Source organism: Coffea eugenioides, chromosome 6 (genome assembly GCF_003713205.1).
Source record: "Coffea eugenioides isolate CCC68of chromosome 6, Ceug_1.0, whole genome shotgun sequence".
Taxonomy (NCBI): domain Eukaryota; kingdom Viridiplantae; phylum Streptophyta; class Magnoliopsida; order Gentianales; family Rubiaceae; genus Coffea; species Coffea eugenioides.
The window spans coordinates 32,899,736-32,923,774 of record NC_040040.1 but is presented as its reverse complement, the minus strand read 5'-3'; the positions used below and the strand labels follow the sequence as shown (position 1 = coordinate 32,923,774).

General features: G+C 38.2%; 1 protein-coding gene and 2 pseudogenes across 1 annotated transcript; all 3 read right to left on the bottom strand.

The window, feature by feature from the left end:
- Nucleotides 1-572: 572 nt before the first annotated feature.
- Nucleotides 573-2,620, bottom strand: LOC113774080 (annotated as a pseudogene).
- A 2,316-nt stretch (nucleotides 2,621-4,936) lies between these two features.
- Nucleotides 4,937-5,983, bottom strand: LOC113774079. Its single transcript, XM_027318650.1, has 2 exons — nucleotides 5,795-5,983; nucleotides 4,937-5,698 (listed from the first exon to the last, which is right to left on the bottom strand). The coding sequence occupies exons 1-2, from the start codon at nucleotides 5,981-5,983 to the stop codon at nucleotides 4,937-4,939; spliced, it is 951 nt and encodes a 316-aa protein (XP_027174451.1).
- Nucleotides 5,984-9,639: 3,656 nt separating this feature from the next.
- Nucleotides 9,640-14,102, bottom strand: LOC113774078 (annotated as a pseudogene).
- Between the last annotated feature and the right edge of the window lie 9,937 nt (nucleotides 14,103-24,039).

Here is a 24,039-nt window from a genome sequence, read left to right as displayed (position 1 = left end):
CCCTTATGTAATGCTATTCGCCACCTTAAAGCAGTGGTAACGGCCTTGGGGGTATCTGTGGCGCATATTTATCGTGAAACAAACTTGGTGGCAGATGCGATGGCCTCATTGAATCTCCCTTCAGATACTGTCTTTTCTTCATGAAGGTCCGCTCGGCCCTTCATTTAGACAGGCTTCAAGTTCCTTATGTCCGCTTCCACCATGCGCGTTAGCAGTAGTTGGCTTAGGGGTTGCCCCTGCTTTCCTCCCACACTCGCTGTATCACTCTCTTGTATTTTACATGATGAATAAAGAGGAATTTTGTTTTAAAAAAATAAAACAAAAAACAAAAATGTGTCATTACATCAAAAGAAATTCAATAAACAATGGCTAATCTGGACTTTCATTGTCAAAACCAACCATCAACAAGTCAAAGGCACATTCATAGTGAAGATAATTTGGACATTATTTTCGGGAGTAAAGGTGTAGCAATTTTCATGGTGTGACACATTTAAGATAAAAGGGTGTTTGGAAAATGCATTACAACACTAAACAATTTTCTAAACAACGGCCAATGTAGAAGACTAAGTGCATTACTTTCTCTTGTTCTTATTACCAAACAACAAAGAAAGGAAGTATAATATCCTAAAGAAAATTCCCCAAGCAATGGTGATCCCAAAGCATTCCCATTTTCCAATATCAGCCATCCCTCTCTGCTTCAATAGGTCAGGTCCAATCGTCGTGCACGTCCAGCTCATAATATTCTTGCCCAAAACGTGGCTTATGCCTCTCAACAGCTGCTCTTTTAATCCAACCGGTTCTGTACCAACAAAGGGAGTTCCATCGAAAACTTCAATTCCTATAACAATACATCTTGATGGATCATCGAATTCATTATGCATTAGTGCCTGGTATGTATATTTCTTGAGAGATAAGTAGTGCAACGGAATCCAGTAGAGTGGGATTTCATTGGGGGTTACGTGTACTCCGCAGAAGAGAACTAAGGAACCCAAAGTTTTGACAATAATCATGTAAGCACAGCTGGTATCAGGAAGCAATCCTGAGAGGAAAAGAATATATGAATTCCCAGCCCAAAATGAAGCCAAGATTACTCCAAATAGATGGAGAACCCTGTGAATCCTCCTTCTAGACCAGGCGCCCAAAATGTAGTGACGGAATAAGTGATTGAGAGGAGCAACAAGGATGCAAGCCAGGTTAGTGCATCAGAGACAGAGAGCCAATAGGAGTATAGTCTATAGACATTGTAAGTTGTTTCTCTCAGCATTATGTTCCTCTCCTGAAGTATAATTGCCAATCCATCACTACAAATGTAATAGACTGCAATTGTTATCCTCTGGGAGAATTATCAAGTTGCCAGAACAATGATGCCGTAATGATTCCCGTGATGAGGGTTGCTCCAAATCGACAGGTGAAAACCTCTGGCATGCGAAAGGAATTAAGGAATGATCGTTTTGATAACACTGAGATTTCAGTACAAAATGGACTAGTATATTTTGGGACTACTGAAGTAGGAGTACTAAAATCATCCTTATAGGTTGTCCCAGATACCAATTTATCTCGAGAAATAATGGAATTGAATGCTTGCTTCAAATCTAGACTTTGACTAAATGCTTGCTTCAAATTTAGGCTTTGTTTAGCAGTAGATTGTTTTACTTCTGATCCTATTCCTCTACCCATGTATTGCTGCTGCCATATCTGATTGAATTGGGCCATGCTGTCAATCCCATCCCTAGAATATTCAAGATCGCAGATGAGATCCAAAATTGCATCAGAAGGGTTTTGATCTGCAGGTATTGGTTGTCCAAGGTTCTCCATAAAGAAGGGCAAATTTGATGGAGATCCACTATAGACTACTTGTCCATGAGACAAGAATAACAGCTTGTCCAATAGGCCAAGAATTTGAAAACTTGGCTAGTGTATAGACATGATCAGCATGCTTCCTGTCTGAGCAATGCACTGTAAAACCTTCACAACCTTGAAAGCACTAGTGGAGTCGAGTCCTGAGGTTGGCTCATCAAGAAATTAAAGAATAGGATTGTTTATGATCTCAATTCCAATGGAGACTCGCCGGCGTTCTCCACCAAACCCCTTAGTGCTCTTCATCTCTGATGATGGTTTGAGCTGCTGTTTGATAATCTAATTGATCGATCAAATCATGAACTCTTTTTTTCTTCTCGAATTTGGAGAGAATTTGAGGGAGCCTCAATTCGGTAGCAAACGTCAAAGTTTCTTCAATAGTTAGCATTGGAAAAAGGAGGTGATCTTGCATAACATAGGCAGAGATCGCTCTGAGTAAGCTAGAATCCAATTGTTCACCACTCAGGGTGATCATTCCATTCAAGCTTCCCTTGAATATCCGATTAGCCAATGCATCAATCAGGGTCAACTTCCCTGACCCTAAGGGGCCTACCACGGCCAAAATTTCACCTCTATGTGCCTCACCAGAGACATCATTAAGTAGAACTTTCATCTCTGTCTCCTTAGAAGAAAGGTTGCTCTTATTGGTGCAGGAGAAGATACTAAACCAGTCAAGTTTATGGCTAATTTTGACGTTGTAAGAGAGGTTACCGAATGAGAGAGTGAGAGGATAAGCCTGATTTTGGATGTTGGGGTTCCTCATTTGGACGACTCAATGAGCCGCAATAACCTCAGCGTTGTCCTCCTCCTCTGAATCACTGGTGCTCACCAAAAGGGGAGTTGGTGATGCAGAGGTGGTGGACGTTGCAGCTAGTTCAATCTCCACCATTGTTCTGCGCTAGCTACTAGTTGAGAATTAGATACTCTTGTTTATAATATGGCATATCGAATCAGTAATTGATTGTCTAGAAAGCAGGAATAGAATGAAGCTTTATTTCTTTATTAATTGGTAAAAAATAGAGTAGTTTCATTTTTCATAATTGATACATAATAGAGAGTAGCATTCAAAGTATTATGAACTGTAGTCAAGGATGAGGAAGACGATCTGTTTTTCTAAAGACTCATGTACAGGGAAGGGAACGAAGAATTAGATTGAAGAATATACTCTTAGAAAAAAGATGATGAAAATGAATACTCTAAGGTTCCCTATTTCAACTAATGTAAGAGTAGTTATAAATTACTGCATGACTGTTAGTCATCATCTTAAACTCTCTTCTCTCCTTTCTCTCTGTAAAACTCTTTTCTCTCCCTTCTCTCTAGAACTCTTCCATCAAAATCTTCTTCATCTCTCCATGGGAGGAAGACCAAATCTGGTCTTTTCCTATGGGAGGAAGTACTCTTTATAGTTTTTAGTTTCTCTTATTTGAATAAATTTTCTCTTAGGATTACCTAATGAGAGATTTTCTCTTCTAGGATCTCTTAATGAGAGTTTCTTCTCTTCTAAATTGTTCTAGTCAGAGTTTTATTCTCTTATGGGTTTTTTCTTGTGAGAGTTTTTTAGATTTTTATCTTTGTGAAATTTGAGATTTTGTAGATCTAGAATTTAGTTTCTCAAATATGCAATTTCTCTATTATTGTTAGATTTAAATTTCTCTTTGGGCTTGAACTAGTTTTAAATAGATCTGATTGTCAGCAAACATATACTGATGTATTGGATTACAGTCATTCATCTGGATAGAAGATATATAGGAGCACTAATTTTATCTTTATTTGTATTTTTTTAGATCTATTATATGAATTAATTTCAAATCTATATGTATTTGTGTCATATTTGTTTGATATATTTTCTGCCATTAGTGCAGATTTGTTTGAATGAAATAATTTTTTCTATATAAAAAAAAGTTATTCATCATCTTAGAAGAGGAAAAATATGTTTATAATTGTCCCCGTGTTAATTTAATAAGGTTGACTACTTTGAGTTTAGTTATGCTAGGGGCAATTCTACAAGGTTTGGTCAAAACTGATTAATTTAATTTCGAAAGTTCTCCTCAATGGATTGAGTTTGAATCACGAAACATGACAAAAGTTTCTGCTTTTAGAAGGCATGAAAAGATTTGCAGAAATTCTTGGGATTTCTATCAACGAAGATGTTCTAAAACCTGCATTGTGTTCGACAGATTAACTGTTTGGATGTTTTGCGCCTTTTAACTTGTACAAAATGGAGCACAGTATTTCTTTTATCCCTTTATAAACTTAAGAACCAAAAGGAAAAGAAAATGCTAAACTAATGAAACTATGCTAGGATATTATACTTTAGCCCCTCTGAATCGACAAATTTTTGTATAACTCTACTTAGTTTCAAAATTTTATATAATGTTTCATATTTTGGATTAAATTGTCAAATGAAAGCAAACCCTCTTCAATAATGGGCCAGTTGAAAATGTAACCATTACTTTTATGTAACAAATATACTCTGGACAATTTCCTTTTTTAGGAAAACAGATTGATGCTTGTTAAGTAAAGTAAAGCTAAGCTTTTGCTCTATTTGAACTAGAAGCGTGCTTTCGCAATAATAACCTCAATTCACGGGGATGCAGAAAGGCATTAGCTATTTGTTTGATTTGCAGATGGTCCGCTCCGTGATCTTAGTCCCAATATAGTTTAATCATCTATTCTACTTTGACACAGGCGAAAATATAAATAGAAAAAGAAAATGGGAAACCAAAGTTCAATTGTTCCCCGAGTATTTTGGGTGTTATTGGCATCTTTCTTGGTGAAAATTAGCTCCAAGTTACAGCTGAATTTTTGTAAGCTATGTGTTGTTTTTAACTTTGGCATTTTAATTTTAGGAAAATTCTGTACTAAGTTACATATGACTTAATCCACACAAATAAACTAATGGATGATCCACTTTTTTTGGAAATTTACATGTTTGTATCTATCGTTTGGAAATATTATAATTTAGAATTGCTTTTTATAGGTGAACTCTTTTTTTTTTGAAACGATATTAGTAATATTTTGATCATCAACTGAACTTTACAATTGAAGCAAAGGCCCCTCATTTCTATACAAAAAGTGCTTAACAGCACAGAGGATTGATCCATTCCTCATCATGTAGAATATCTAACGCATAATCACTAACTCTAATACTAATATGATTAACACTTTTAGATATAACACAAAAAGAGCACATGTGAAATAAAGTTTTCAAGCTAAGAATGTCCTCAACTAGAGTATGCAGCTTGATATTTGATGCACTTCCAGAATGGATTTGCTGAAGTAGTTGCTTGTTGCAGCTCTGTATGATGATTTTCCTCCAACCATTGATTGCTAATTTACTCATAGCTATCTTAATAGCCTCAGCTTCGTCCAATTGTGGACAATTGTAGCTTCTTTCATGTATTGCCCAAGCCGCAACAACCACATCTCCTTCAGTCATAGCAGTCACTCCTATGCCAATCTCCTTACTGTTCGATCTTCTGAGTGTAGCAATCTTCACTTTAATCACCTCGGCATTCTCCACTTCTATCCTTTGAGTTTGGTTAGCAGTTGTTTCTTCTGTGATCATCTGTTCTTTGTCTTTGTATGCTTCGCAGAACTCTATCCATTCCTCTTGAGCTTTCAGTATGGTTGTCATTGCATGCCTTTGTTTGTTGTTGAATTCCAACTCATTTCTACTTTTCCATACTTGCCATAAAATGTTAACTGTTAGACCAAGATGTTCTGCACCATCCTGCCTAGATCTGGTGACTACACTTTCATTCCACCAGGCCTTGAAGCATCCTTGTTTTTCCATAGCACTCTCCCACTGTATAGGTGCTATGTGCCATACCTGCTTGGCCTGTCAGTAGGTCAGCAACGCATGTTCCATAGTCTCTACCCCTTCTCCACATGCTTTACAAATGGGATCACCTTTCTTCATCCTATTAAAGATTACTTCATTGACTGGAAGAGCATTGTTGATGCATTTCCACATGAAGGTCTTCAGCTTATGCTTTATGTTTAGTTTCCATAGGCAAGACCACATTTGCTTTGATGTACTATGTATACTTGTACTAGCATCCTCCTGATCTTTCCTTCCCTGGATTTCCTTATCTTTCATGAGTGCCTTATAACCTAAGTTCATTGTGTATGCCCCGTTGAGGTATGTATCCAGAAGTTACTATCCTCCTTTCCTGCTAAGCTGATTGGAATGCTCAGAATCCTTTCTGCATCCACACTATTAAACGTTCTGAGCACTAACACTGTATTCCACCTCTTCTGAGTGATTAGGTCCTGTACTTTCTGCTCCTTACATTCTGGAGGTTTGTGTATGGAGGGCATTCCATCTCTGTTTCCTACTATCCACTTGTCCTCCCAAATGCCTGTACTAAGACCATTCCCAATTTTCCTCCAGGTGCCATCCTCCACATGCTGCTTAACTCCCATCAGACTTTGCCAGATCCATGAGGCATTTTGGGGACACTTGCACTTGAAAATGAAGCCATTAGGGTAGTATTTTGCTTTCAGAACCTTGGACATTAGCAGATTTGGGTTTATAATAATCTCCAAATCTGCTTTCCAAGCAATGCTTTGTTGAAATTGACCAAGTCTTTGAATCCAAGTCCTTCTTGATTCTTGTTCTGAGCCATTCTCTTCCAGGAGCATAGATGCATCTTGTCCTTTCCATTATTGTCTCCCTACCAGTAGTTTGCCATCAGTGTACTGAGTTCCTTGCACAGCTTCAGAGGTAGTTTAAAGCAGTTGGCATTGCTGAAGTCACTGCTTTTAACAAGACCTCCTTACCTGCTTGACTGAGCAATTTCTGCTTCCAACTTTCCAAGTTCTTTTTGATGTTGTCTCTGATGAATCCAAAAATTTGGTCCTTTGTCCTTGTTATCACCATTGGGAGTCCCAAATATTTGCCTTGATTAACCATCTGGATATTTCCCAATCTGCAGCATACTTCCAGTTTTTTGCAATGGTCCATGTTCTTGCTGAAGAAGACAGAAGACTTCCCTAGATTGATCAACTGTCCAGAACTCTTTTCATAAGCCTCCAAGATCCTTCTCAGCTCCTCAGCATGTTTGGTGTCTGCTTTACAAAATATTAAGGAATCATCTGCAAAAAATAATTGTGTTAGTCTTGGTCCATTCCTGCTAATTTTGAGTCCAGTTATCTTCTTCTCCTCTTCAGCTCTTTTCAGCAGACTTGAGAAGCTTTCTGAGCATAGTAGGAAGAGATAGGGTGAAAGAGGATCACCCTGTCTTATTCGTCTTTCTAGTTCTACATACTCCTTAACCTCACCATTTATGTTGAAGGAGTAAGAAACTGATTCAACACATTTCATCATTCAACGCCATTTAGTTCCAGCTAATCCACCTGTTATTAAATCCCATTTTTTGCATTATGGCCCTCAGAAAAATGCCACTCAACTCTATCATAAGGTTTAGGCATATCTAGCTTAACAGCCATGTACCCCTTCTTCCCTTGCCTTTTGTTTTTCATAAAATGCATGTATTCATGGGCTATAATAACATTGTCTAGGATCTGTCTACCAGGAATGAATGCAGACTGGGTTTCACTGATACAGACATTGAGCACACCTTTTAGCCTATTAGCCAATATTTTGGAAATAACTTTATAGAGCACATTACACAAGCTAATAGGTCTATAGTGCTTAAGATTGACAAGATCTCTAATTTTTGGAATGAGGTAAATTAAGGTATGATTCAGGGCTCTGGGCATGGAATTGGAATGAAAGAAACTCTGGGTAGCCTGGACTACATCATATTTGATAATACACCAGAATTTCTGGAAAAAAATGGGGGACATACCATCCATTCTAGGAGCTTTATTAGGTGACATAGAGAAAAGGGCTGTTTTGATCTCTTCTTCATCAACACCTCTAGTCAGTTGATCATTCATGCTAGCCGTAATGGTGGATGGAATACCCCTAAGGATCTCCTCAGCACTACCATTCCAATTACTAGTGAACAGCTGCCTGTAAAAGTCTGCTACTTCCTCACCTAATTCCTACTCATTCTCAGTTCAAGAGCCATCCTCTCTTTGCAGATTTAACATTCTGTTCCTCCTCCTCCTCCCCATGAAAATATTTAGTATTCTTATCCCCCCTCATTTATCCAGTTCAATCTAGCTTTTTGGTGCCAGTACAATTCCTCCTCCTTGTAGGCCTCTTTCAACTGCTCTTTCAGGTCCACTGTCTCCCTTCTATTACTTGCATGAATGCTAGATCTAATCTTCTCCAGCTGACTTTTGATTTGATTGATTTTCTTTTTAGCATTGTGATTGGAGTTATTTCTCCACTTTAATAATTCAATCCTGCAGTTTCTGATTTTACATTTGACCCTGAACATTCTTGATCCCTCAAAGTCTTGTTCCTAGGCATTTCTGATCACATCCTGAATTCCTTCTCGCTTTAGCCATCTCTTGTCAAAATAAAACATTTTTTTCCTCTTCCTAGTCTCTGGATTTGTATCTATCATCAACATGCTGTGGTCAGACGCAAAGGTATTAACATGTGTGCATTTGACTTTGTCAAAAACTAAGGACCAATCTATGCTACACAAGCCTCTATCTAGTCTTTCTCTGACTTCCCCTATATCCTCCCAATTGTTACTCCAAGTCCACGGGTTCCCCTCAAAGCCAATATCAACCAGCTAGTTATCATTGACGAAGTTATTGAAGTCTGTGAAGCTCTTCTCTTCCCTCCATCTACCTCCCCACTTCTCCTCATTTGAGAGAATGTCATTGAAATCCCCTGCAATAATCCACTTCTCTCCCCACAGCTTTTTCCTATCCTTTAACACTTTCCATTGATTCTTCATAATCAGATTATCACAACTTGCATAGATACCAATAAACCACCATTGTCTTTGTCTCAAGATCTTCCATGTGAGCTTCTATAGTAAAGGCAGTTTTAAGTATCTCTTTATTTTTACTTCATCTTTCCATAACAGTGCCATGCCCCCGGATCTATTCATTGACTCAACCACACAACTATTCACAAAATTCAACTTCTCCTTCACTCTATCCATGTATTTCTCTCTATTTTTAGTCTCACTCAAGAACAGCATACTTGGGGAGAGGAGGTTGGAAACCTCCCTCAGATGGGGAATTGTCAAGGTGCTCCCAACACCTTGGCAATTCCATACCAGTACCCTCATTGAGGTTTGAGGGCCCAGAGTAGGCTGGTCCCCTCCTCCTCTTTCTCCTGTACATTAAAACAAACCTCAAGACACTTTTTGTTTCTTTTTCCCCCTACCTCTCTGCCTTCAACATCTACCATTTCCTCATCACATAATTGAAACTTCCTTTTGCCTTGTACTCTTGAGTCTTTAGTATTGATGTTGATCTCCTGTAGAGGTGTTCTTCTCTTTGGTAGGGATCTTAGCTGCCTCTTCAATCTCCTACTCTGTCTTATAACAGCTTCTTTCTTTTTATCCTCAACCATAAGGTCCATTAAGGTAACTTCACTTGTATTATCCTTGACTCTCCTTCCCCCTGGTTCTCTTTTCCTTTTACTGTTTCCTTCTCTTTATCCTTCCCAACTGCTTGTCCCTCTTGTTGAGAGGTTTCCTTTATCTCCATACTGGCATTAACCTCCTCCCTACTTGAAACAACTCTTAGTCCCCTTCCCTCTACCTTCTCAGCCTCCATATTCAGCTTGTAAAGAGAGGCTACAATAGTTGTTTCTTTTTCCTGCCTGTTTACCATAGCCTTAGGGGCTGTACTTGGTTGACTAGTATAGTTGTCCCCTATCCTTTGCTTGGTAATCTGCTCCTATATCTCCACAGCATGATGTAGTGAACTCGTTTTATCTGTGGATGGGTCATGGCTGCTTTGACCCGGGTCCTGTTGTCTTTGTTTCAACACTTCAACCCAGGTCCCATTATGTAGCCTCCAGTGATGCTTATCACTGGCCACTCTCTTAACCCGTGGTTCTTTTTGGGGTGAACTCCTTCCATTCCCAGCTCTCATCCAAGTACCATATTGGTTTTCCAAATGCCCTCTATCTATAAGGACCAATCTCTTGCAATTCCTCTCACTGTGCCCTACAACTCCACAATTGTAACAGAAATTTGGACACCTCTCATATTTGAAACTCACCCACTTTGTAGAGCCTTCCATCTTGACAATTGTCCCTCTCAGTAGAGGTTGAGAAATATCAGCTACAACTAGCAGCTTGATATGTCTTCCTTCTTTACTAGCTGTCTGAGGAATGATTACCTCTTTAACTCGATTGACCACAGCTCCAATTTTCCTTCCTACCTCCTTGGACACCCAGTGCACCAGGAGGTTCCATACTTGCACCCAGAGAGGGGCCTCTTTAAAAGCACTTTCGTCCTCTTCAATACCTTCAGACCACCTATTCAAAACTAGGATCTGGCTATCTATAATCGATGGTCCTCCCCCTAAAATCCTTTCCCTTTCTTGCTCCCCATGAATGAAGAACTGAAAGGAGTTGGGGCCTAGTTCTACAACTCTGAGGTCTTTTGGATAACTCCAAGCTGCTGTTACAAAGCTCTTCACTCCAGTATAGTTAGCTATTTTCTCTCCTTTAATTTTCCCAATAAGGCTCAACTGGCATTCTTTCACTCCTAAGTTGATTTTAGCTCTATCCAAGTCAGCCCCTCCTAACTCCTTACTGGAGAGAACTTCCCTAGAATCTCAGCCAAGTCCTCAACCATGAAGTCACCAAGGGATCTTTGGGTATTCCACCAACCAAAACTACCTAGCACTATGTCATGGACTGGAGCTGTAAAAAGAAAAGCAGAAAGTACAGAACAACCAGAGCCTTACAGTGCAAAGGACACAAAGTATGAAGAAAAATGCTGCAAGCGTAAAGCACATATATAAACTAAAGAGCAAGGTAAGTTGGTTCGATACTGTTAAAACTAGTAAATCTAAAGCTTACTCTACCCATCAGAAGCCAAGACACTGGCTAGATCACTCATACGTACTATTCTTCCTTCCGGTCAGCTTCTCAGCCGATGACCCAGCAATATTACCATGTTCGTAGTGGAGATATCTTTGTATGCACCAATACTCGCTAAGCATCAACTATGGGGAAATAGATTTGTTTAGATTTGTGTTTGTTTCAGACATTGAAGTTTAGAAATTTGAGGTTTTGGGATTTGAAGTTTGAAAGTTTGAAAAAGTTGTAACTTTTCGACCCTCCCACCAAAAGGGCGAGAGGCTCTCACTTTAAGAGAGAGAAAGGCTCTCATAAGAGAGAGAAAAAATAATTTTTAGGTGAACTCTTAATCTTATCCAATTTCATAAAATCACAAAAATGGGAAAGCATGGGACTGAATTAGGATCAATATGGGGAAACCTAATTAGATACCACATTGAAATGCACTATAGTACTATCAAAAATAATAAATTGCTCTATTATTCTAGCTTATCTCAACCGTTGTGGCTTTTGAACACAAAAGTTGACACAAGCAACTTGATGATCCACAAGATGAAGAGCGAGTCATGTATATGCCAGAGTAAATATGATATCATAATTGTTATCCTAGTGGTAAATTAGGTGTACTCCTAGATAATAGGATAAAGTTCTGTTCTCTCCCATTCTCTCTTCCAATACGATAGCAATATATCAAATATTAAAAAAATTAAAAGAAAAACATATAAAAATGAAACTGCTCGAAATCTTTCCTGATTGACAATCGGATAGTTCCACAAACAATCAACTTTTTAAGTATTGATCCTCTTGATCTTGACCCTGAGTAGATAAACAGTATACCTATAGAATCAAATAAAACAGAACCAAAATGTAATTTAGCTTAAAAACATGCAAAGCAAAGGCAACTCAAATATTTTTCAACCTCTCTATATATAAATTGTGGAGAAGAAACTTTAGATCAAAAGTATAACAAGTATACGAATGAAAGAGACCTTGTGCTATAGAAAGAATTACCTTTAAACAATTTACGGGAATTATTTTCATATGTATGATTGTATTATGAAAACTCTTAAGTCTTACCTATAGTTTTGTTATTTTATTTTCAGTCCATATTCTAATGAACTGTGTGCAATAGTGAAGTTTACATTTGTTTTAGAGCTTTTTTTTATAACTTGAGTCCAAAATCAATGGAGATCAATCCACATGAATCAACAAGGTTCTATCAGGGTCTCAAGATTTCTTTCTTTAAACACATATGATCCAGGTTTTGATTCCCTTTTATCATACGGAGTGCTAGTACTAGACAGCTTTGTTAATTCTAGTACGTATCATGTCATATGTGTTTTGTTAAGGATAACTTCGTCTCGTGATCATTACATTTTTTTCAAATAAAACATTCTTTGAATCTTTAAATACATATTTCATGTACATAATGACAACAATGTTGATATTATATATAGCACAATTGATGAAACAAGACACATTTGAAATTTCCAAAGAATCCAAACATTGTTGTCGTCTTGTCGAAAGAAAGCTTCGTCCATTATTTCAACATTTTAGACCGGTAGGGTAAGAAGCTTGCATGGCAATGCCACAGAGTCCTTCCTTGGCATCAATGTCTCTCTGCATTCTGATGTATCCATTCTCACCCCAACTGCTTCCCCAAGAATTCTTCACTAGCCAATACTTGGTGCCATCAGTACTCGTACCATAACCTACTGCGATGACACCATGGTCCAATTCAGTCCCACAATCGCCTGTAAAAACACCGCTTGAGTAGAACTGGAATGCTGATCCACTAGCATCAATGGCAACTGACACAGGTTAGTTGGCCACAGCCTTCAGAAGTGCAGCCTCACTATCTGCAGGGACATCTTCGTAACCTGTAATCTTTGCAGCATGGTTAGCTTCCTTGTTTGCATTGCAAGTTCCATCAGTTCCTTGATATGGGTAATTTGTTTCGGTTGTAAGGCCTTTGTTCTTGATGATGAACTTGAATGCATCGTCCATGAGTCCTCCACCGCAGCCTTCATCTTCACCAGCAGTGTCACAATCAACAAGCTCTTGCTCAGATAATGAGATCAACTTACCAATTGTGAGTTGGTTGATTCCTTCCATGGCTGCAACAGCTGAAAATGCCCAGCAGCATCCTGGATTTTCAAAAGATTTTATTGCCAATGACTTAGCTTAAAAAATATAGCTCAAAAAAAAAGGAGCAGAATCAATAATAATTAGTAAATTACTAATTATTATTCCCAGATTTGCATTTATATTGTGGCTGGTATGTGAAAGAAAGTTGAATACTCCAGACAGATCAAAGAATTGGGGTATGCCAGTGGAGTCAACTGAATGTGTACTATGCTCTGCAGCTGAAAAGAGCGTTGATCGTCTGTTTTTTATGTGCAAAACTTCATCCAAGATTTGGAAAAAAGCTCAGAGAATGTGTTTGACATTTAGAGGGATCAGTACGCTAGAGGAGGAGCTTCAGTGGGTATTCAAACATTGGACTGGTGAGACTTTCGTGCAGCAGTTCAAAAAGCTTGTTTTTTCTGTGGTGATTTATCATATTTGGAGGGCATGTAGTGCTGCTATATTCAGGTCTGCTTCAGTTTTGGCAGATAGCATCAAGGAAGCTATAGTAGAGGAGATTACGCATGTGGCTCTTGCATGGGGAAAGATCCCAAAGTCTCATGAAAGCTGGAAATTGGCTTTGGAATGGAATATCCCGTTCACAGTGTTTTGTTTGTGTAATGGTCCGACATAGGCTCCTGTGGTAGTTAGTTTAACACGTAAAATGAGATATTCTATCTTGTGTACGAATTTACCTGTCCCATATCAATGAAAGTTACAGTTTTGGCTAAAAAAATTCGTAAATTACTAAGATAATAAATTTATCAGACTTACCGCATTGGCCTTGATCCTTGACTCCTGTAACAGCTCCTTTCTTTCTCCGGTCCATACTTGCTGGAATTGCACTGACATTTTCATACATAAATGATTTTGATTCGCACACTTTCCATGGTTTGTATTTATTTCGAGCTGCCCTGAATTCTTCATTTGTCAAATCTGCAAATTGGTTGATGTCTAACTTGTAAGGTCGATTTCCAGCTTTGTTGAAAGACGCTATGAAATTCACATTTTCCTTGAATATCTTATATCTATCCGCCTTCTCTGCGTCATCCTTGTATACGCGTCCATGCTGAGCCATCCATTGCTCGTGTTTTTCAGTCATTGAGGCTTCATTCAAGCTGCGCGATGTGGCTTGAGAAGCCATCATTGCCAGCATTAAGAATGCAGTCAGACTAAGCTTCCAGCTAAATCTCAAAGCCATTGTTTACATGGTTCGCCATATCGGCCGATACCGATACGTATCGGCCGAGTCATAATTGGAACAGAAGGGATCGATACGATACCGATCCCCGAATCGCGGATATCACCATATCCGCGGTGACTCGCTCTGACTCGGCCGATATTGACCGATTCGAATTCGTGATGCATGATATCGGCCGATATATCCGAGTCAACTCGGAGTCGACTCCAATATTTTTTTAAATTGTGTCTTTTTTAGTATTTTCTAATTTTAGTAATTTTTTCAAAATTTTTGGAAACTTTAATGTGTTATAATGTTCGTGTCACCCGATATTCAACCGATATGCCGCGACGGATGTGGAACAACTGAGACCACGACGCGACCGCGACCTGCGATGGCAAACCATGATTGTTTATGGACTGAAAATATCTAAATTATGTGAATGAGAAGTGGCGCTGCATCCCATCGTGAAAAATAGGTATTTATAGACATTTCATTTTATATGGTTTCACTATGGTTTTCTTTTAACTTTGAACTATTTGGACAGAAAATGAACTCCCGAGAGACGCCGGCAAGTTATGCATGAAATGGACGTCGAAGCTCAATGGCGTAAACGTTGCTCCCATCGTGAAAAATAGGTATTTATGGACATTTCATTTTATATGGTTTCACCATGATTTTCTTTTAACTTTGAACAATTTGGACAGAAAATGAACTCCCTAGAGATCCCGGCGAGTTATGCATGAAATGGACGTCGAAGCTCAATGGCGTAAACGTTGCTCCATTGCGTTGCACACAATATCTGCTGGCTTTATTTGTCTTCTTCTTATGGTTCTTTCCTAACATTTTGGACATTAAATACTGAACTGCAACTTCATAAGACTAAGAATATAGGATCATATATATGGCATAAGAATACTGACATCTAGCCTCCGTGCTTATCAAATATTCAAACGAAAAACCTCACCAAATTTCATGGAAAAGAAGGGTAAATTACGTATAAACCTCCTATAGTTTTGCATAATGCCACATCACCCCCTTAAAGTTTTAAAGTAGCTATATAACTCCCTATAGTTCATAATATCCACTTAACTCCTCATAATTTTCATGAATATGCACTTTATTTCCTTGTAATTTTTATATTTATCCACATAACTTTCCTATGATTTTGTACAATATGGTTAGACCATTGTTTGATTTAGTATTTAATTAAGGACAATATTGGTATTTCAACTAACAACATCACAGAGACTATTTTTCATTAAATTTCTAGGACAAAATACACTTTATCTCCCAGTGGTTTAGCGCTTTTTTACATAACCTCCTATGGTTTCAAAAGTTATACATAATCCCCTCATGATTTGGATTAAAGTATCAAAATGACGGAATTTGTATTCCATAACAGAGTCAACTAAAATATCAAAAGTATCCCCATGTAAAGTTAAAAATTATTTATTAACCATAGGGGATTATATATATTTTTTGAAAACGATAAAGGGGTTATATGGTAAACACTAAATCATAAGAGGTTATATGGTAAAATATAAAACTATACGGGGCCAGAGTGTCATGCATATTATGTTTATATATTTTGGTCATTTCATCCATTTTAATTTCTAAACAAGGGTAATTTCGATATTTCTATATGTTACATTACAAATGATCATTTCCATCACTTTGACACTTTAATCCAAAATATGAGGGATTATATATAGATTTTTAAAACCATATGAGAGTTATGTAAAAAATTACTAAACCATAGACGATAAAGCGTATTTTGCCCAAATTTCTACTTTCCATGAAACCATATATGGTAGGTGTGACGCCCCCACTTCTCCCTAAGGCGAACCAAAGGGTATCCGCGGGACGCCTGCCCAGCTCTCGCCGGGACTCACTACAATCGATCATTCAAAAGCTCGAAATACTTTAAGTAACCTCAATACATAATTAAAGTACTTCGAATATCTCACACTTACAATTATGCAGCTTTCAAGCTTAAATACAACCCAATGGAAAGGGGTACTATAGCCATCCGTTATAATATAACTTAAAGTCTTCAAAAGAAAACAATCTAGTACTACTCACGAGCACCCTTGGTCTCGAACCCTGTAAAAGAAATCCACAACGTGGTATGAGCTACACAGCCCAGTGAGGTTCCAAGACACTCTAACAGTTCAAATAAATCAAATAAGTTGGGCATATCATACGCATGGTTCAAGGTTACACAATGGCATGTTATCATGAGGCAATAATCATTGTACAGGTAATTTGAGCATATCATAGGTATGGCACGTTTTCATAAAACGGTTATCATTATGTAAAATAAACACACATTGAAGGATACGGTGTTCCAGTGGAACTCTGTCGGTCATCTGCACCTTATGACTTCCGGATCCCCTCGGTTTGACTGGCCATCACCTTATCCCTCCAGTGGTAATACTCGAGTATACCGAAACGGTTGTCCAGGGTTCCAACCTACCCGACCGAGTCCAGTCCTGGCTCGAGTAGGTCAGTAACCGAGGCAGGGCCCAAGTTCAACTTAGAGCTTACAACATGCACAAGTAATCAAGTAATTCGGCAAAAGGTAAAATTCATCATTTGAGTAGGTCGAGTGAGGTAAAGTACACACTCGCCTAACAATGATGGACAACTTCATATAACATGCGATTCATGATAATCAAGTGATCAAGTAAGTTGGTGATCACGTAAGCAGATAATCAAGTAAGCAAGTAGCCGAATGGATTAGAAAACGGTAAGTAAACACGGTAAACGGTAAACGGTGGTAATTACGGTTAATTGGCAGACATATGTCATTTTAATAGGCCACCATTGGCCGATTTTCACTTTTTCCACATAAGAGTCGAGGAGATTCACTACAACCGACTTATGCTGTCATAGCATAATTAATCATTTAAACACATCATGTAGATATGCTCTCCAAACATTTCATATCTAGTATTTCAAGTAATCACATAAATATGCTCTTTAAGCATTTCATATCGAATAGTTCAAATATACATATTTCAGGTATTTCATGTCGAGTAATTCAAGTATACCTTATTCAGATATGCATGAGTGTGGTAAATACTTAACATATAGCACTTAACACTTAATAATCATGGGTTATGCATGTCATAGACTTATTTCAATTACGTATTCCTATATGGAACACTCACCTATAGCAACAAGAGAGTAATACTCAAACAAGTGTCTAGGCGTCCACTTCGAGTTCTTCTTGAAGGTCCCCTTGAGCGCCTGAGCAAATAACCATTAACTATTATACACTATCACTTAGAACTCCTATTTATCAAAGAAGGTTGTACAATCTAAAGGGAATTCATGAATTGGGCCTTAATTATTAATAATCGAGGCTCAAGAGTAAAGTTTTAAAGTCTAAAGAAAGAGACTAACATTTTTCATGAAATCGAGTTCAAAATGTTCAATCGGTATCGAGAAAAGAAGGCAAGTTTCCAAAATCTCATTTCTAAGAAATTGTCAAATTTTAGCTTTGGGTGTCAATTCTAGAAAAATTGTATCTTGCACTACGTAGGTCCAAAATTGGAAAGCTTGACACCATTGGAAACTACATTCCGAGTACTACAAGTTTCTAGAAGACACTTTTCCATGATTCGAAATGGAAGGTATTCAAAAGTTGGATCAAAGTTACTGCTGTAGAATACTAAGACAGTTTCAAGGTTGGTTTTTGGCCAATTTTGGAAATTCAGTAAAATTCACTTGTTTTGAACTAACCTTTGAAATTTGGAAATCAAATAGTGTTGCAATCCAAGAGTATAACAAAACAAGCGTATTGAGAAACGGAGTTTCGAGCACCAAGATATAGTAGCCCCAAGTTGAGGAAGATTCAAGACTGAAGAAGAATTTCCAGTTTTGAACCTCCAACACTAGAAATTTAATTGGGTATCGAAACGAACTTGGATTGGTACCAAAATTGGCAGTATTTTACTCCCATATGAAAGGTACCACTCTATCAAATTTCAGGGAAAAATACTTTCGGTAAGATAGTTAATTAGTCAACCAAAGTTCAGGAAAATTATAAGGCAATCTGCCTTGAGACTTTCATTACCCAATTCAAAACGTCTAATCAAGCAAACTATACAATCATGGTTCATTTGTGAAATAAAGGCCTAAGAAACATCCATAATGCCTTTGGTAAGTGTTTAGTATCAAGAACATCAATTAACAAGTTCACTCCAATATCTTGTTCCAAACCAGTCCAACATTAGGGTTTTTCCAAAACAGAGCAGTCCACTTGTTTCACTCACAACTCAGTCAATTTAACTCGAAATCGAGCATGGCTTATGCCGTTGGAAAATACGTTCATAGGGGTAAAATATCACAGAAGAAATCATTTCCAAATTCGGCACCAATCTGGTTCAAAATCGGGCATCAAGTTGCTGCCTGAACACTTCATTCCAGATGAACAGAGCAACAGGACAGCGAACTTAAAACATTTGGTTCGGCTTGCTCACAAAGAATCAGAACGTGAATTATATACCAAATTAAAGCCAGGAATGTCTAGTTTCCAACGCCACCAACGGCACATGATTTCGACATCCGAGGACAGAGTTATAGCCAAAATACTACCACTGGTCAGAATCATACGCGAACAGTTTTCCAGATTGCTAGTTTCTCAAGAAAAATTCATTTGCTCAATCAAACCTCAATATTTTCCAATGAAATTTTTCACACATCTAATACATCCTATAAACATCTAATTCAAGCCATTAAACCATTAAAAATTGGCCTGGAAATGGCCGAACATGGCAGGGGCAAAATCGGAAGTTTTTGCTTCTTACACCCAATGAATTAGTTTCTACTAATTACCCACCACTAATGCATCATTATAACCACTAAACCAACAATATAATCACCATCATCACATCAGCAACAATAACCCAAGTGTGGGAATTCCAAGAGCCCACTATCACATTTTTACACCATACACAAGCTAACCAAATGCATGCATGAACTTAACAAGGTAAGATAGCTTCCAAACTTCAAGTTTTCAAGAGTGGATCATCACTTACTTTGGGTTGATGTTCAGCAGAATTTTCGGCCCTCTATTACCCCAGAAAAACCGTGATTTCCAGCCCTTGTTTGCAGCTCAAAATGATCCTCAAGTGTCAAGCTAGGTGTGGTGCAAGTTTGGTTAATTTTGGAGATGATTTGGAGTGGTTTTGAGTGAGATTAGTGAGCAGAAATTTTGTTGCAAATGAGTTAGAGAGAGGAGGGAGCTGGCCGGCTGTTTGAAGCTCAAGAGAGAGAGAGAGTGATCAGATTTTAGCTTCCAAGAGAAGACATTAACTTGTGGCCTCAAGTCACCCATTAGTCAACTCACATTAGGGTGCGTTTGGCGCGATTAGGGCTCGATTTTCTCGCGCGTTTGGTTCACTAGTGCACTAAACCTCCAATGTATTTATATTCATGTAGATAATATTCACTCTTAATTGTCCCGAAATAAAGGTCTAAAGTCCCTCAAATAAAGTCGCGCGTGTGAAAACGCGTACCGTCAATTTTTTACGCTATAACGCGAAACCTCCGGGAAATTCTTATAACGATAGTACTAATAACTATCACTTGAGTATTTAAACATTAAAATACCGAATTTAGGTCCATTGTACATGTCTCCAATATTCCAAACTTATTGTACTCTCAAGCGGATAAAATCTTCAAGCACTATTCACTGTTTTTACTAAACGCGCTCCAGGAAATTAATTCGTGAAATGAGTTACTTTAAAAATATAACGAAGTTATATTACCATGTATTTAGGTCTAATAAGACTAGAAAATATTCCTCGAGGCAAATATCCAATTAAATAATTTATTAAGCCACAAATTAGGCTAAAAAAATAATAGTTTTTACGAGTCCTCACAACCTCCCCTCCTTAAAAGAATTTCGTCCTCGAAATTCATACCTTCTGTAATCTCAGACAACTCTGAACCATGTGGTGTGTTCATGTTATGCTTTCTTTCTGATGCCATTGGTCGGTTTCTCCTTCCATTGACTTGTCGAGGGACAGTTCCATTTCCTTGTGGAGCAGTAGTTTCTCGTGGATACCTCCTTGGACAGTCATGAACTTTATGGTTGGTACTCCCACACCCCATACACTTTCGTCCCTTTAGCCAACAGTTTTCTTCAATGTGATTCGTCCTTCCACAATATCCACAAGTCGGACGAGGTGTTGTGACCTGACTGGCTTGCGAGGTTTTCTTTGATCGTGTTTGTTCTACTGAAGTCCCTCGCGACATAGTTCCTTTTGGTTCCTTTATCATGAGTGGTGCAGGAAATAACAGTCCTACTCCATCCACTTCTTTTCTAACTTTGGGTGGTGGTCCATTTCCTCCTAGTGTACTATCAGATGCATCTCTTTTCCTTGCTTGGAGAGCTCTCAGTTGAGATTTTGTGCTTTCTACCCTTTGCGCTTTTTCGAGAGCGTCACTAAATGTTTCAACCTGTGCTGCAGCAAGGGCATCTTGGATTTCCAAATCTAATCCTTGGATAAACCTTCTTATTCTCTTCCGTTCAGTAGCCACCAATTCTGGGGCATATGTAGATAACTTTGTAAAGCGTGTTTCATACTTAGCTACGCTCAAAGTTCCTTGACGAAGCTTTATAAAATCATCTTCTCTCTTTTCTTGGACAAGTGGAGGAAGAAATTTCTCATTAAATTCACGTACAAAGTTTATCCAAGTCCTTAGGGTTTGATCTCTTTCCCACTTGTTTCTTATAACATTCCACCAGGCTCGGGCTGCTCCTTCAAGTTGAAATACAGCAAAGGTGACTTGTCTCTCCTCTGTGTAATCCAAGGCATCGAATATATTTCTTATATTCTCTAACCAATTTTCAGCCACCTCTGGATCAGGTCCTCCAGCAAACTTGGGCGGAGAGAATTTCTGAAACCGCTCTAAAGCTCGATCCTCCCCTATCTCTTGGTTTCCACGTTGGTTTCCTTGTCCAACACCTTGACCTTGTTGAGCTACCAAGAGCTCCAGGATATCCGTCATGCGAGTTAAAACTTGTCCCATTTGGTCATTTCCTCTCCCAACACTTGACTCAACGTTTTGATCAATACCGGACCCATTAGCTACTCTTTCATTTCGGGGTTGTCTAGGTTGACGTCCCTTTCGTTGTCCTCTAGTTTCCATGTTCACAACTAATCTATACGCACATGCATAACCCTCACACTTAGTTAAAATTAAACTATACTCATATACCAGTAGCAACATTTAAAGAGAATGAAGTCACTTACACAAATAACATTATCACTATGCAAGTAAACACAAACTAGAGTTCATTAAATTATAAAACAAGTTATGGCCAAGTAAAGTTCATGCCAAGTCAAAGTCAATAGCAAAATAAACAAGTGATCATCACAAGTACATTCATCTTCAAGGCGCAGACTCTAAGTTCTACTCCCATCGTCTCACTATAAAAGATCACAAGTAGGGATTCACTAGATTATTGGAACTAGACGATTCTCATTCCCTAACATGCTCGATTTCAATCCCAACACAAGGATCTTTTGAGTTACAATATTTTCCATCTTCCACTCTTAATTATTGTACCATCTTAACCAAACAATTATTGGTTTCCTGCAACCATTCACATGAAATATCGATTCATTCTTATTCCCCAAAAATGGAGATATAAAGCCCTTATGGTTGCCCTCAACTCTCAAGTACTCGGGTACAAGAATCCGAAATAAGGTAATTCACAACTCGAGCCGGCCGGTCCCAAGACTAAATCACCACATTCGAGATTCCTACCCAACATACATATCAAATTCCCTCCAATTATCAAGATAAAGGTTTTACAACCTATAACATTCATGATTCACAGCTTACATTTTTTTTTTTGAAGGGCACTTAAACCTTTACTCAATCACATAGTAAGGACCATAACACCACTTGGTCCTATCTTGCTCCTTTGTAGAGACCACGTGAATTGGCTCTAAATTTCATTGCTACAAGCAATCATTTAACTTTCAAACCAGTCCCACAGTCCGGCATCCTAAACATTTAAGCCTAGGATACACTACAAAGATCTGAAGCCTAAGCTCTGATACCAACTGTGACGCCCCCACTTCTCCCTAAGGCGAACCAAAGGGTATCCGCGGGACGCCTGCCCAGCTCTCGCCGGGACTCACTACAATCGACCATTCAAAAGCTCGAAATACTTTAAGTAACTTCAATACATAATTAAAGTACTTCAAATATCTCACACTTACAATTATGCAGCTTTCAAGCTTAAATACAACCCAATGGAAAAGGGGGTACTATAACCATCCGTTATAATATAACTTAAAGTCTTCAAAAGAAAACAATCAAGTACTACTCACGAGCACCCTTGGTCTCGAACCCTGTAAAAGAAATCCACAACGTGGTATGAGCTACACAGCCCAGTGAGGTTCCAAGACACTCTAACAGTTCAAATAAATCAAATAAGTTGGGCATATCATACGCATGGTTCAAGGTTACACAATGGCATGTTATCATGAGGCAATAATCATTGTACAGGTAATTTGAGCATATCATAGGTATGGCACGTTTTCATAAAACGGTTATCATTATGTAAAATAAACACACATTGAAGGATACGGTGTTCCAGTGGAACTCTGTCGGTCATCTGCACCTTATGACTTCCGGATCCCCTCGGTTTGACTGGCCATCACCTTATCCCTCCAGTGGTAATACTCGAGTATACCGAAACGGTTGTCCAGGGTTCCAACCTACCCGACCGAGCCCAGTCCTGGCTCGAGTAGGTCAGTAACCGAGGCAGGGCCCAAGTTCAGCTTAGAGCTTACAACATGCACAAGTAATCAAGTAATTCGGCAAAAGGTAAAATTCATCATTTGAGTAGGTCGAGTGAGGTAAAGTACACACTCGCCTAACAATGATGGACAACTTCATAACATGCGATTCATGATAATCAAGTGATCAAGTAAGTTGGTGATCACGTAAGCAGATAATCAAGTAAGCAAGTAGCCGAATGGATTAGAAAACGGTAAGTAAACACGGTAAACGGTAAACGGTGGTAATTACGGTTAATTGGCAGACATATGTCATTTTAATAGGCCACCATTGGCCGATTTTCACTTTTTCCACATAAGGGTCGAGGAGATTCACTCCAACCGACTTATGCTGTCATAGCATAATTAATCATTTAAACACATCATGTAGATATGCTCTCCAAACATTTCATATCTAGTATTTCAAGTAATCACATAAATATGCTCTTTAAGCATTTCATATCGAATAGTTCAAATATACATATTTCAGGTATTTCATGTCAAGTAATTCAAGTATACCTTATTCAGATATGCATGAGTGTGGTAAATACTTAACATATAGCACTTAACACTTAATAATCATGGGTTATGCATGTCATAGACTTATTCCAATTACGTATTCCTATATGGAACACTCACCTATAGCAACAAGAGAGTAATACTCAAACAAGTGTCTAGGCGTCCACTTCGAGTTCTTCTTGAAGGTCCCTTGAGCGCCTGAGCAATACCAATTAACTATTATACACTATCATTAGAACTCTCTACTTTATCAATAGAAGGTTGTACAATCTAAAGGAATTCATGAATTGGGCTTATTATCTATAATCGAGGCTCAAGAGTAAGTTTTAAAGTCTTAAAGAAAGAGACTAAACATTTTTCAATGAAATCGAGTTCAAAAATGTTCAAATCGGATGATGAAAAGAAGGCAAGTTTCCAACATCTCATTTCTAACAGAAATTGTCATAAATTTTAGCTTTGGGTGTCAATTCTAGAAAATCGTATTCTTGCACTACGTAGTCCAGAAATGGAAAAGCTTGATACATTGGATAAACTACAATTCGATACTACACGTTTCTAGAAGACACTTTTCCATGATTCGAAAATGCGAAGGTATTCAAAAGTTGGATCAAAGTTATCGCTGTAGAATA

What these genes read in the sequence shown, in the direction of transcription:
- LOC113774079 (XM_027318650.1), bottom strand. Translation starts at nt 5,983, where the DNA reads ATGAACTTAGGTTATAAGGCACTCATGAAAGATAAGGAAATCCAGGGA. An exon ending in ATGCTCTTCCAGTCAATGAA is followed by an intron (nt 5,699 to 5,794) that starts GTAATCTTTAAT and finishes ACCTACTGACAG; the next exon opens with GCCAAGCAGGTATGGCACAT.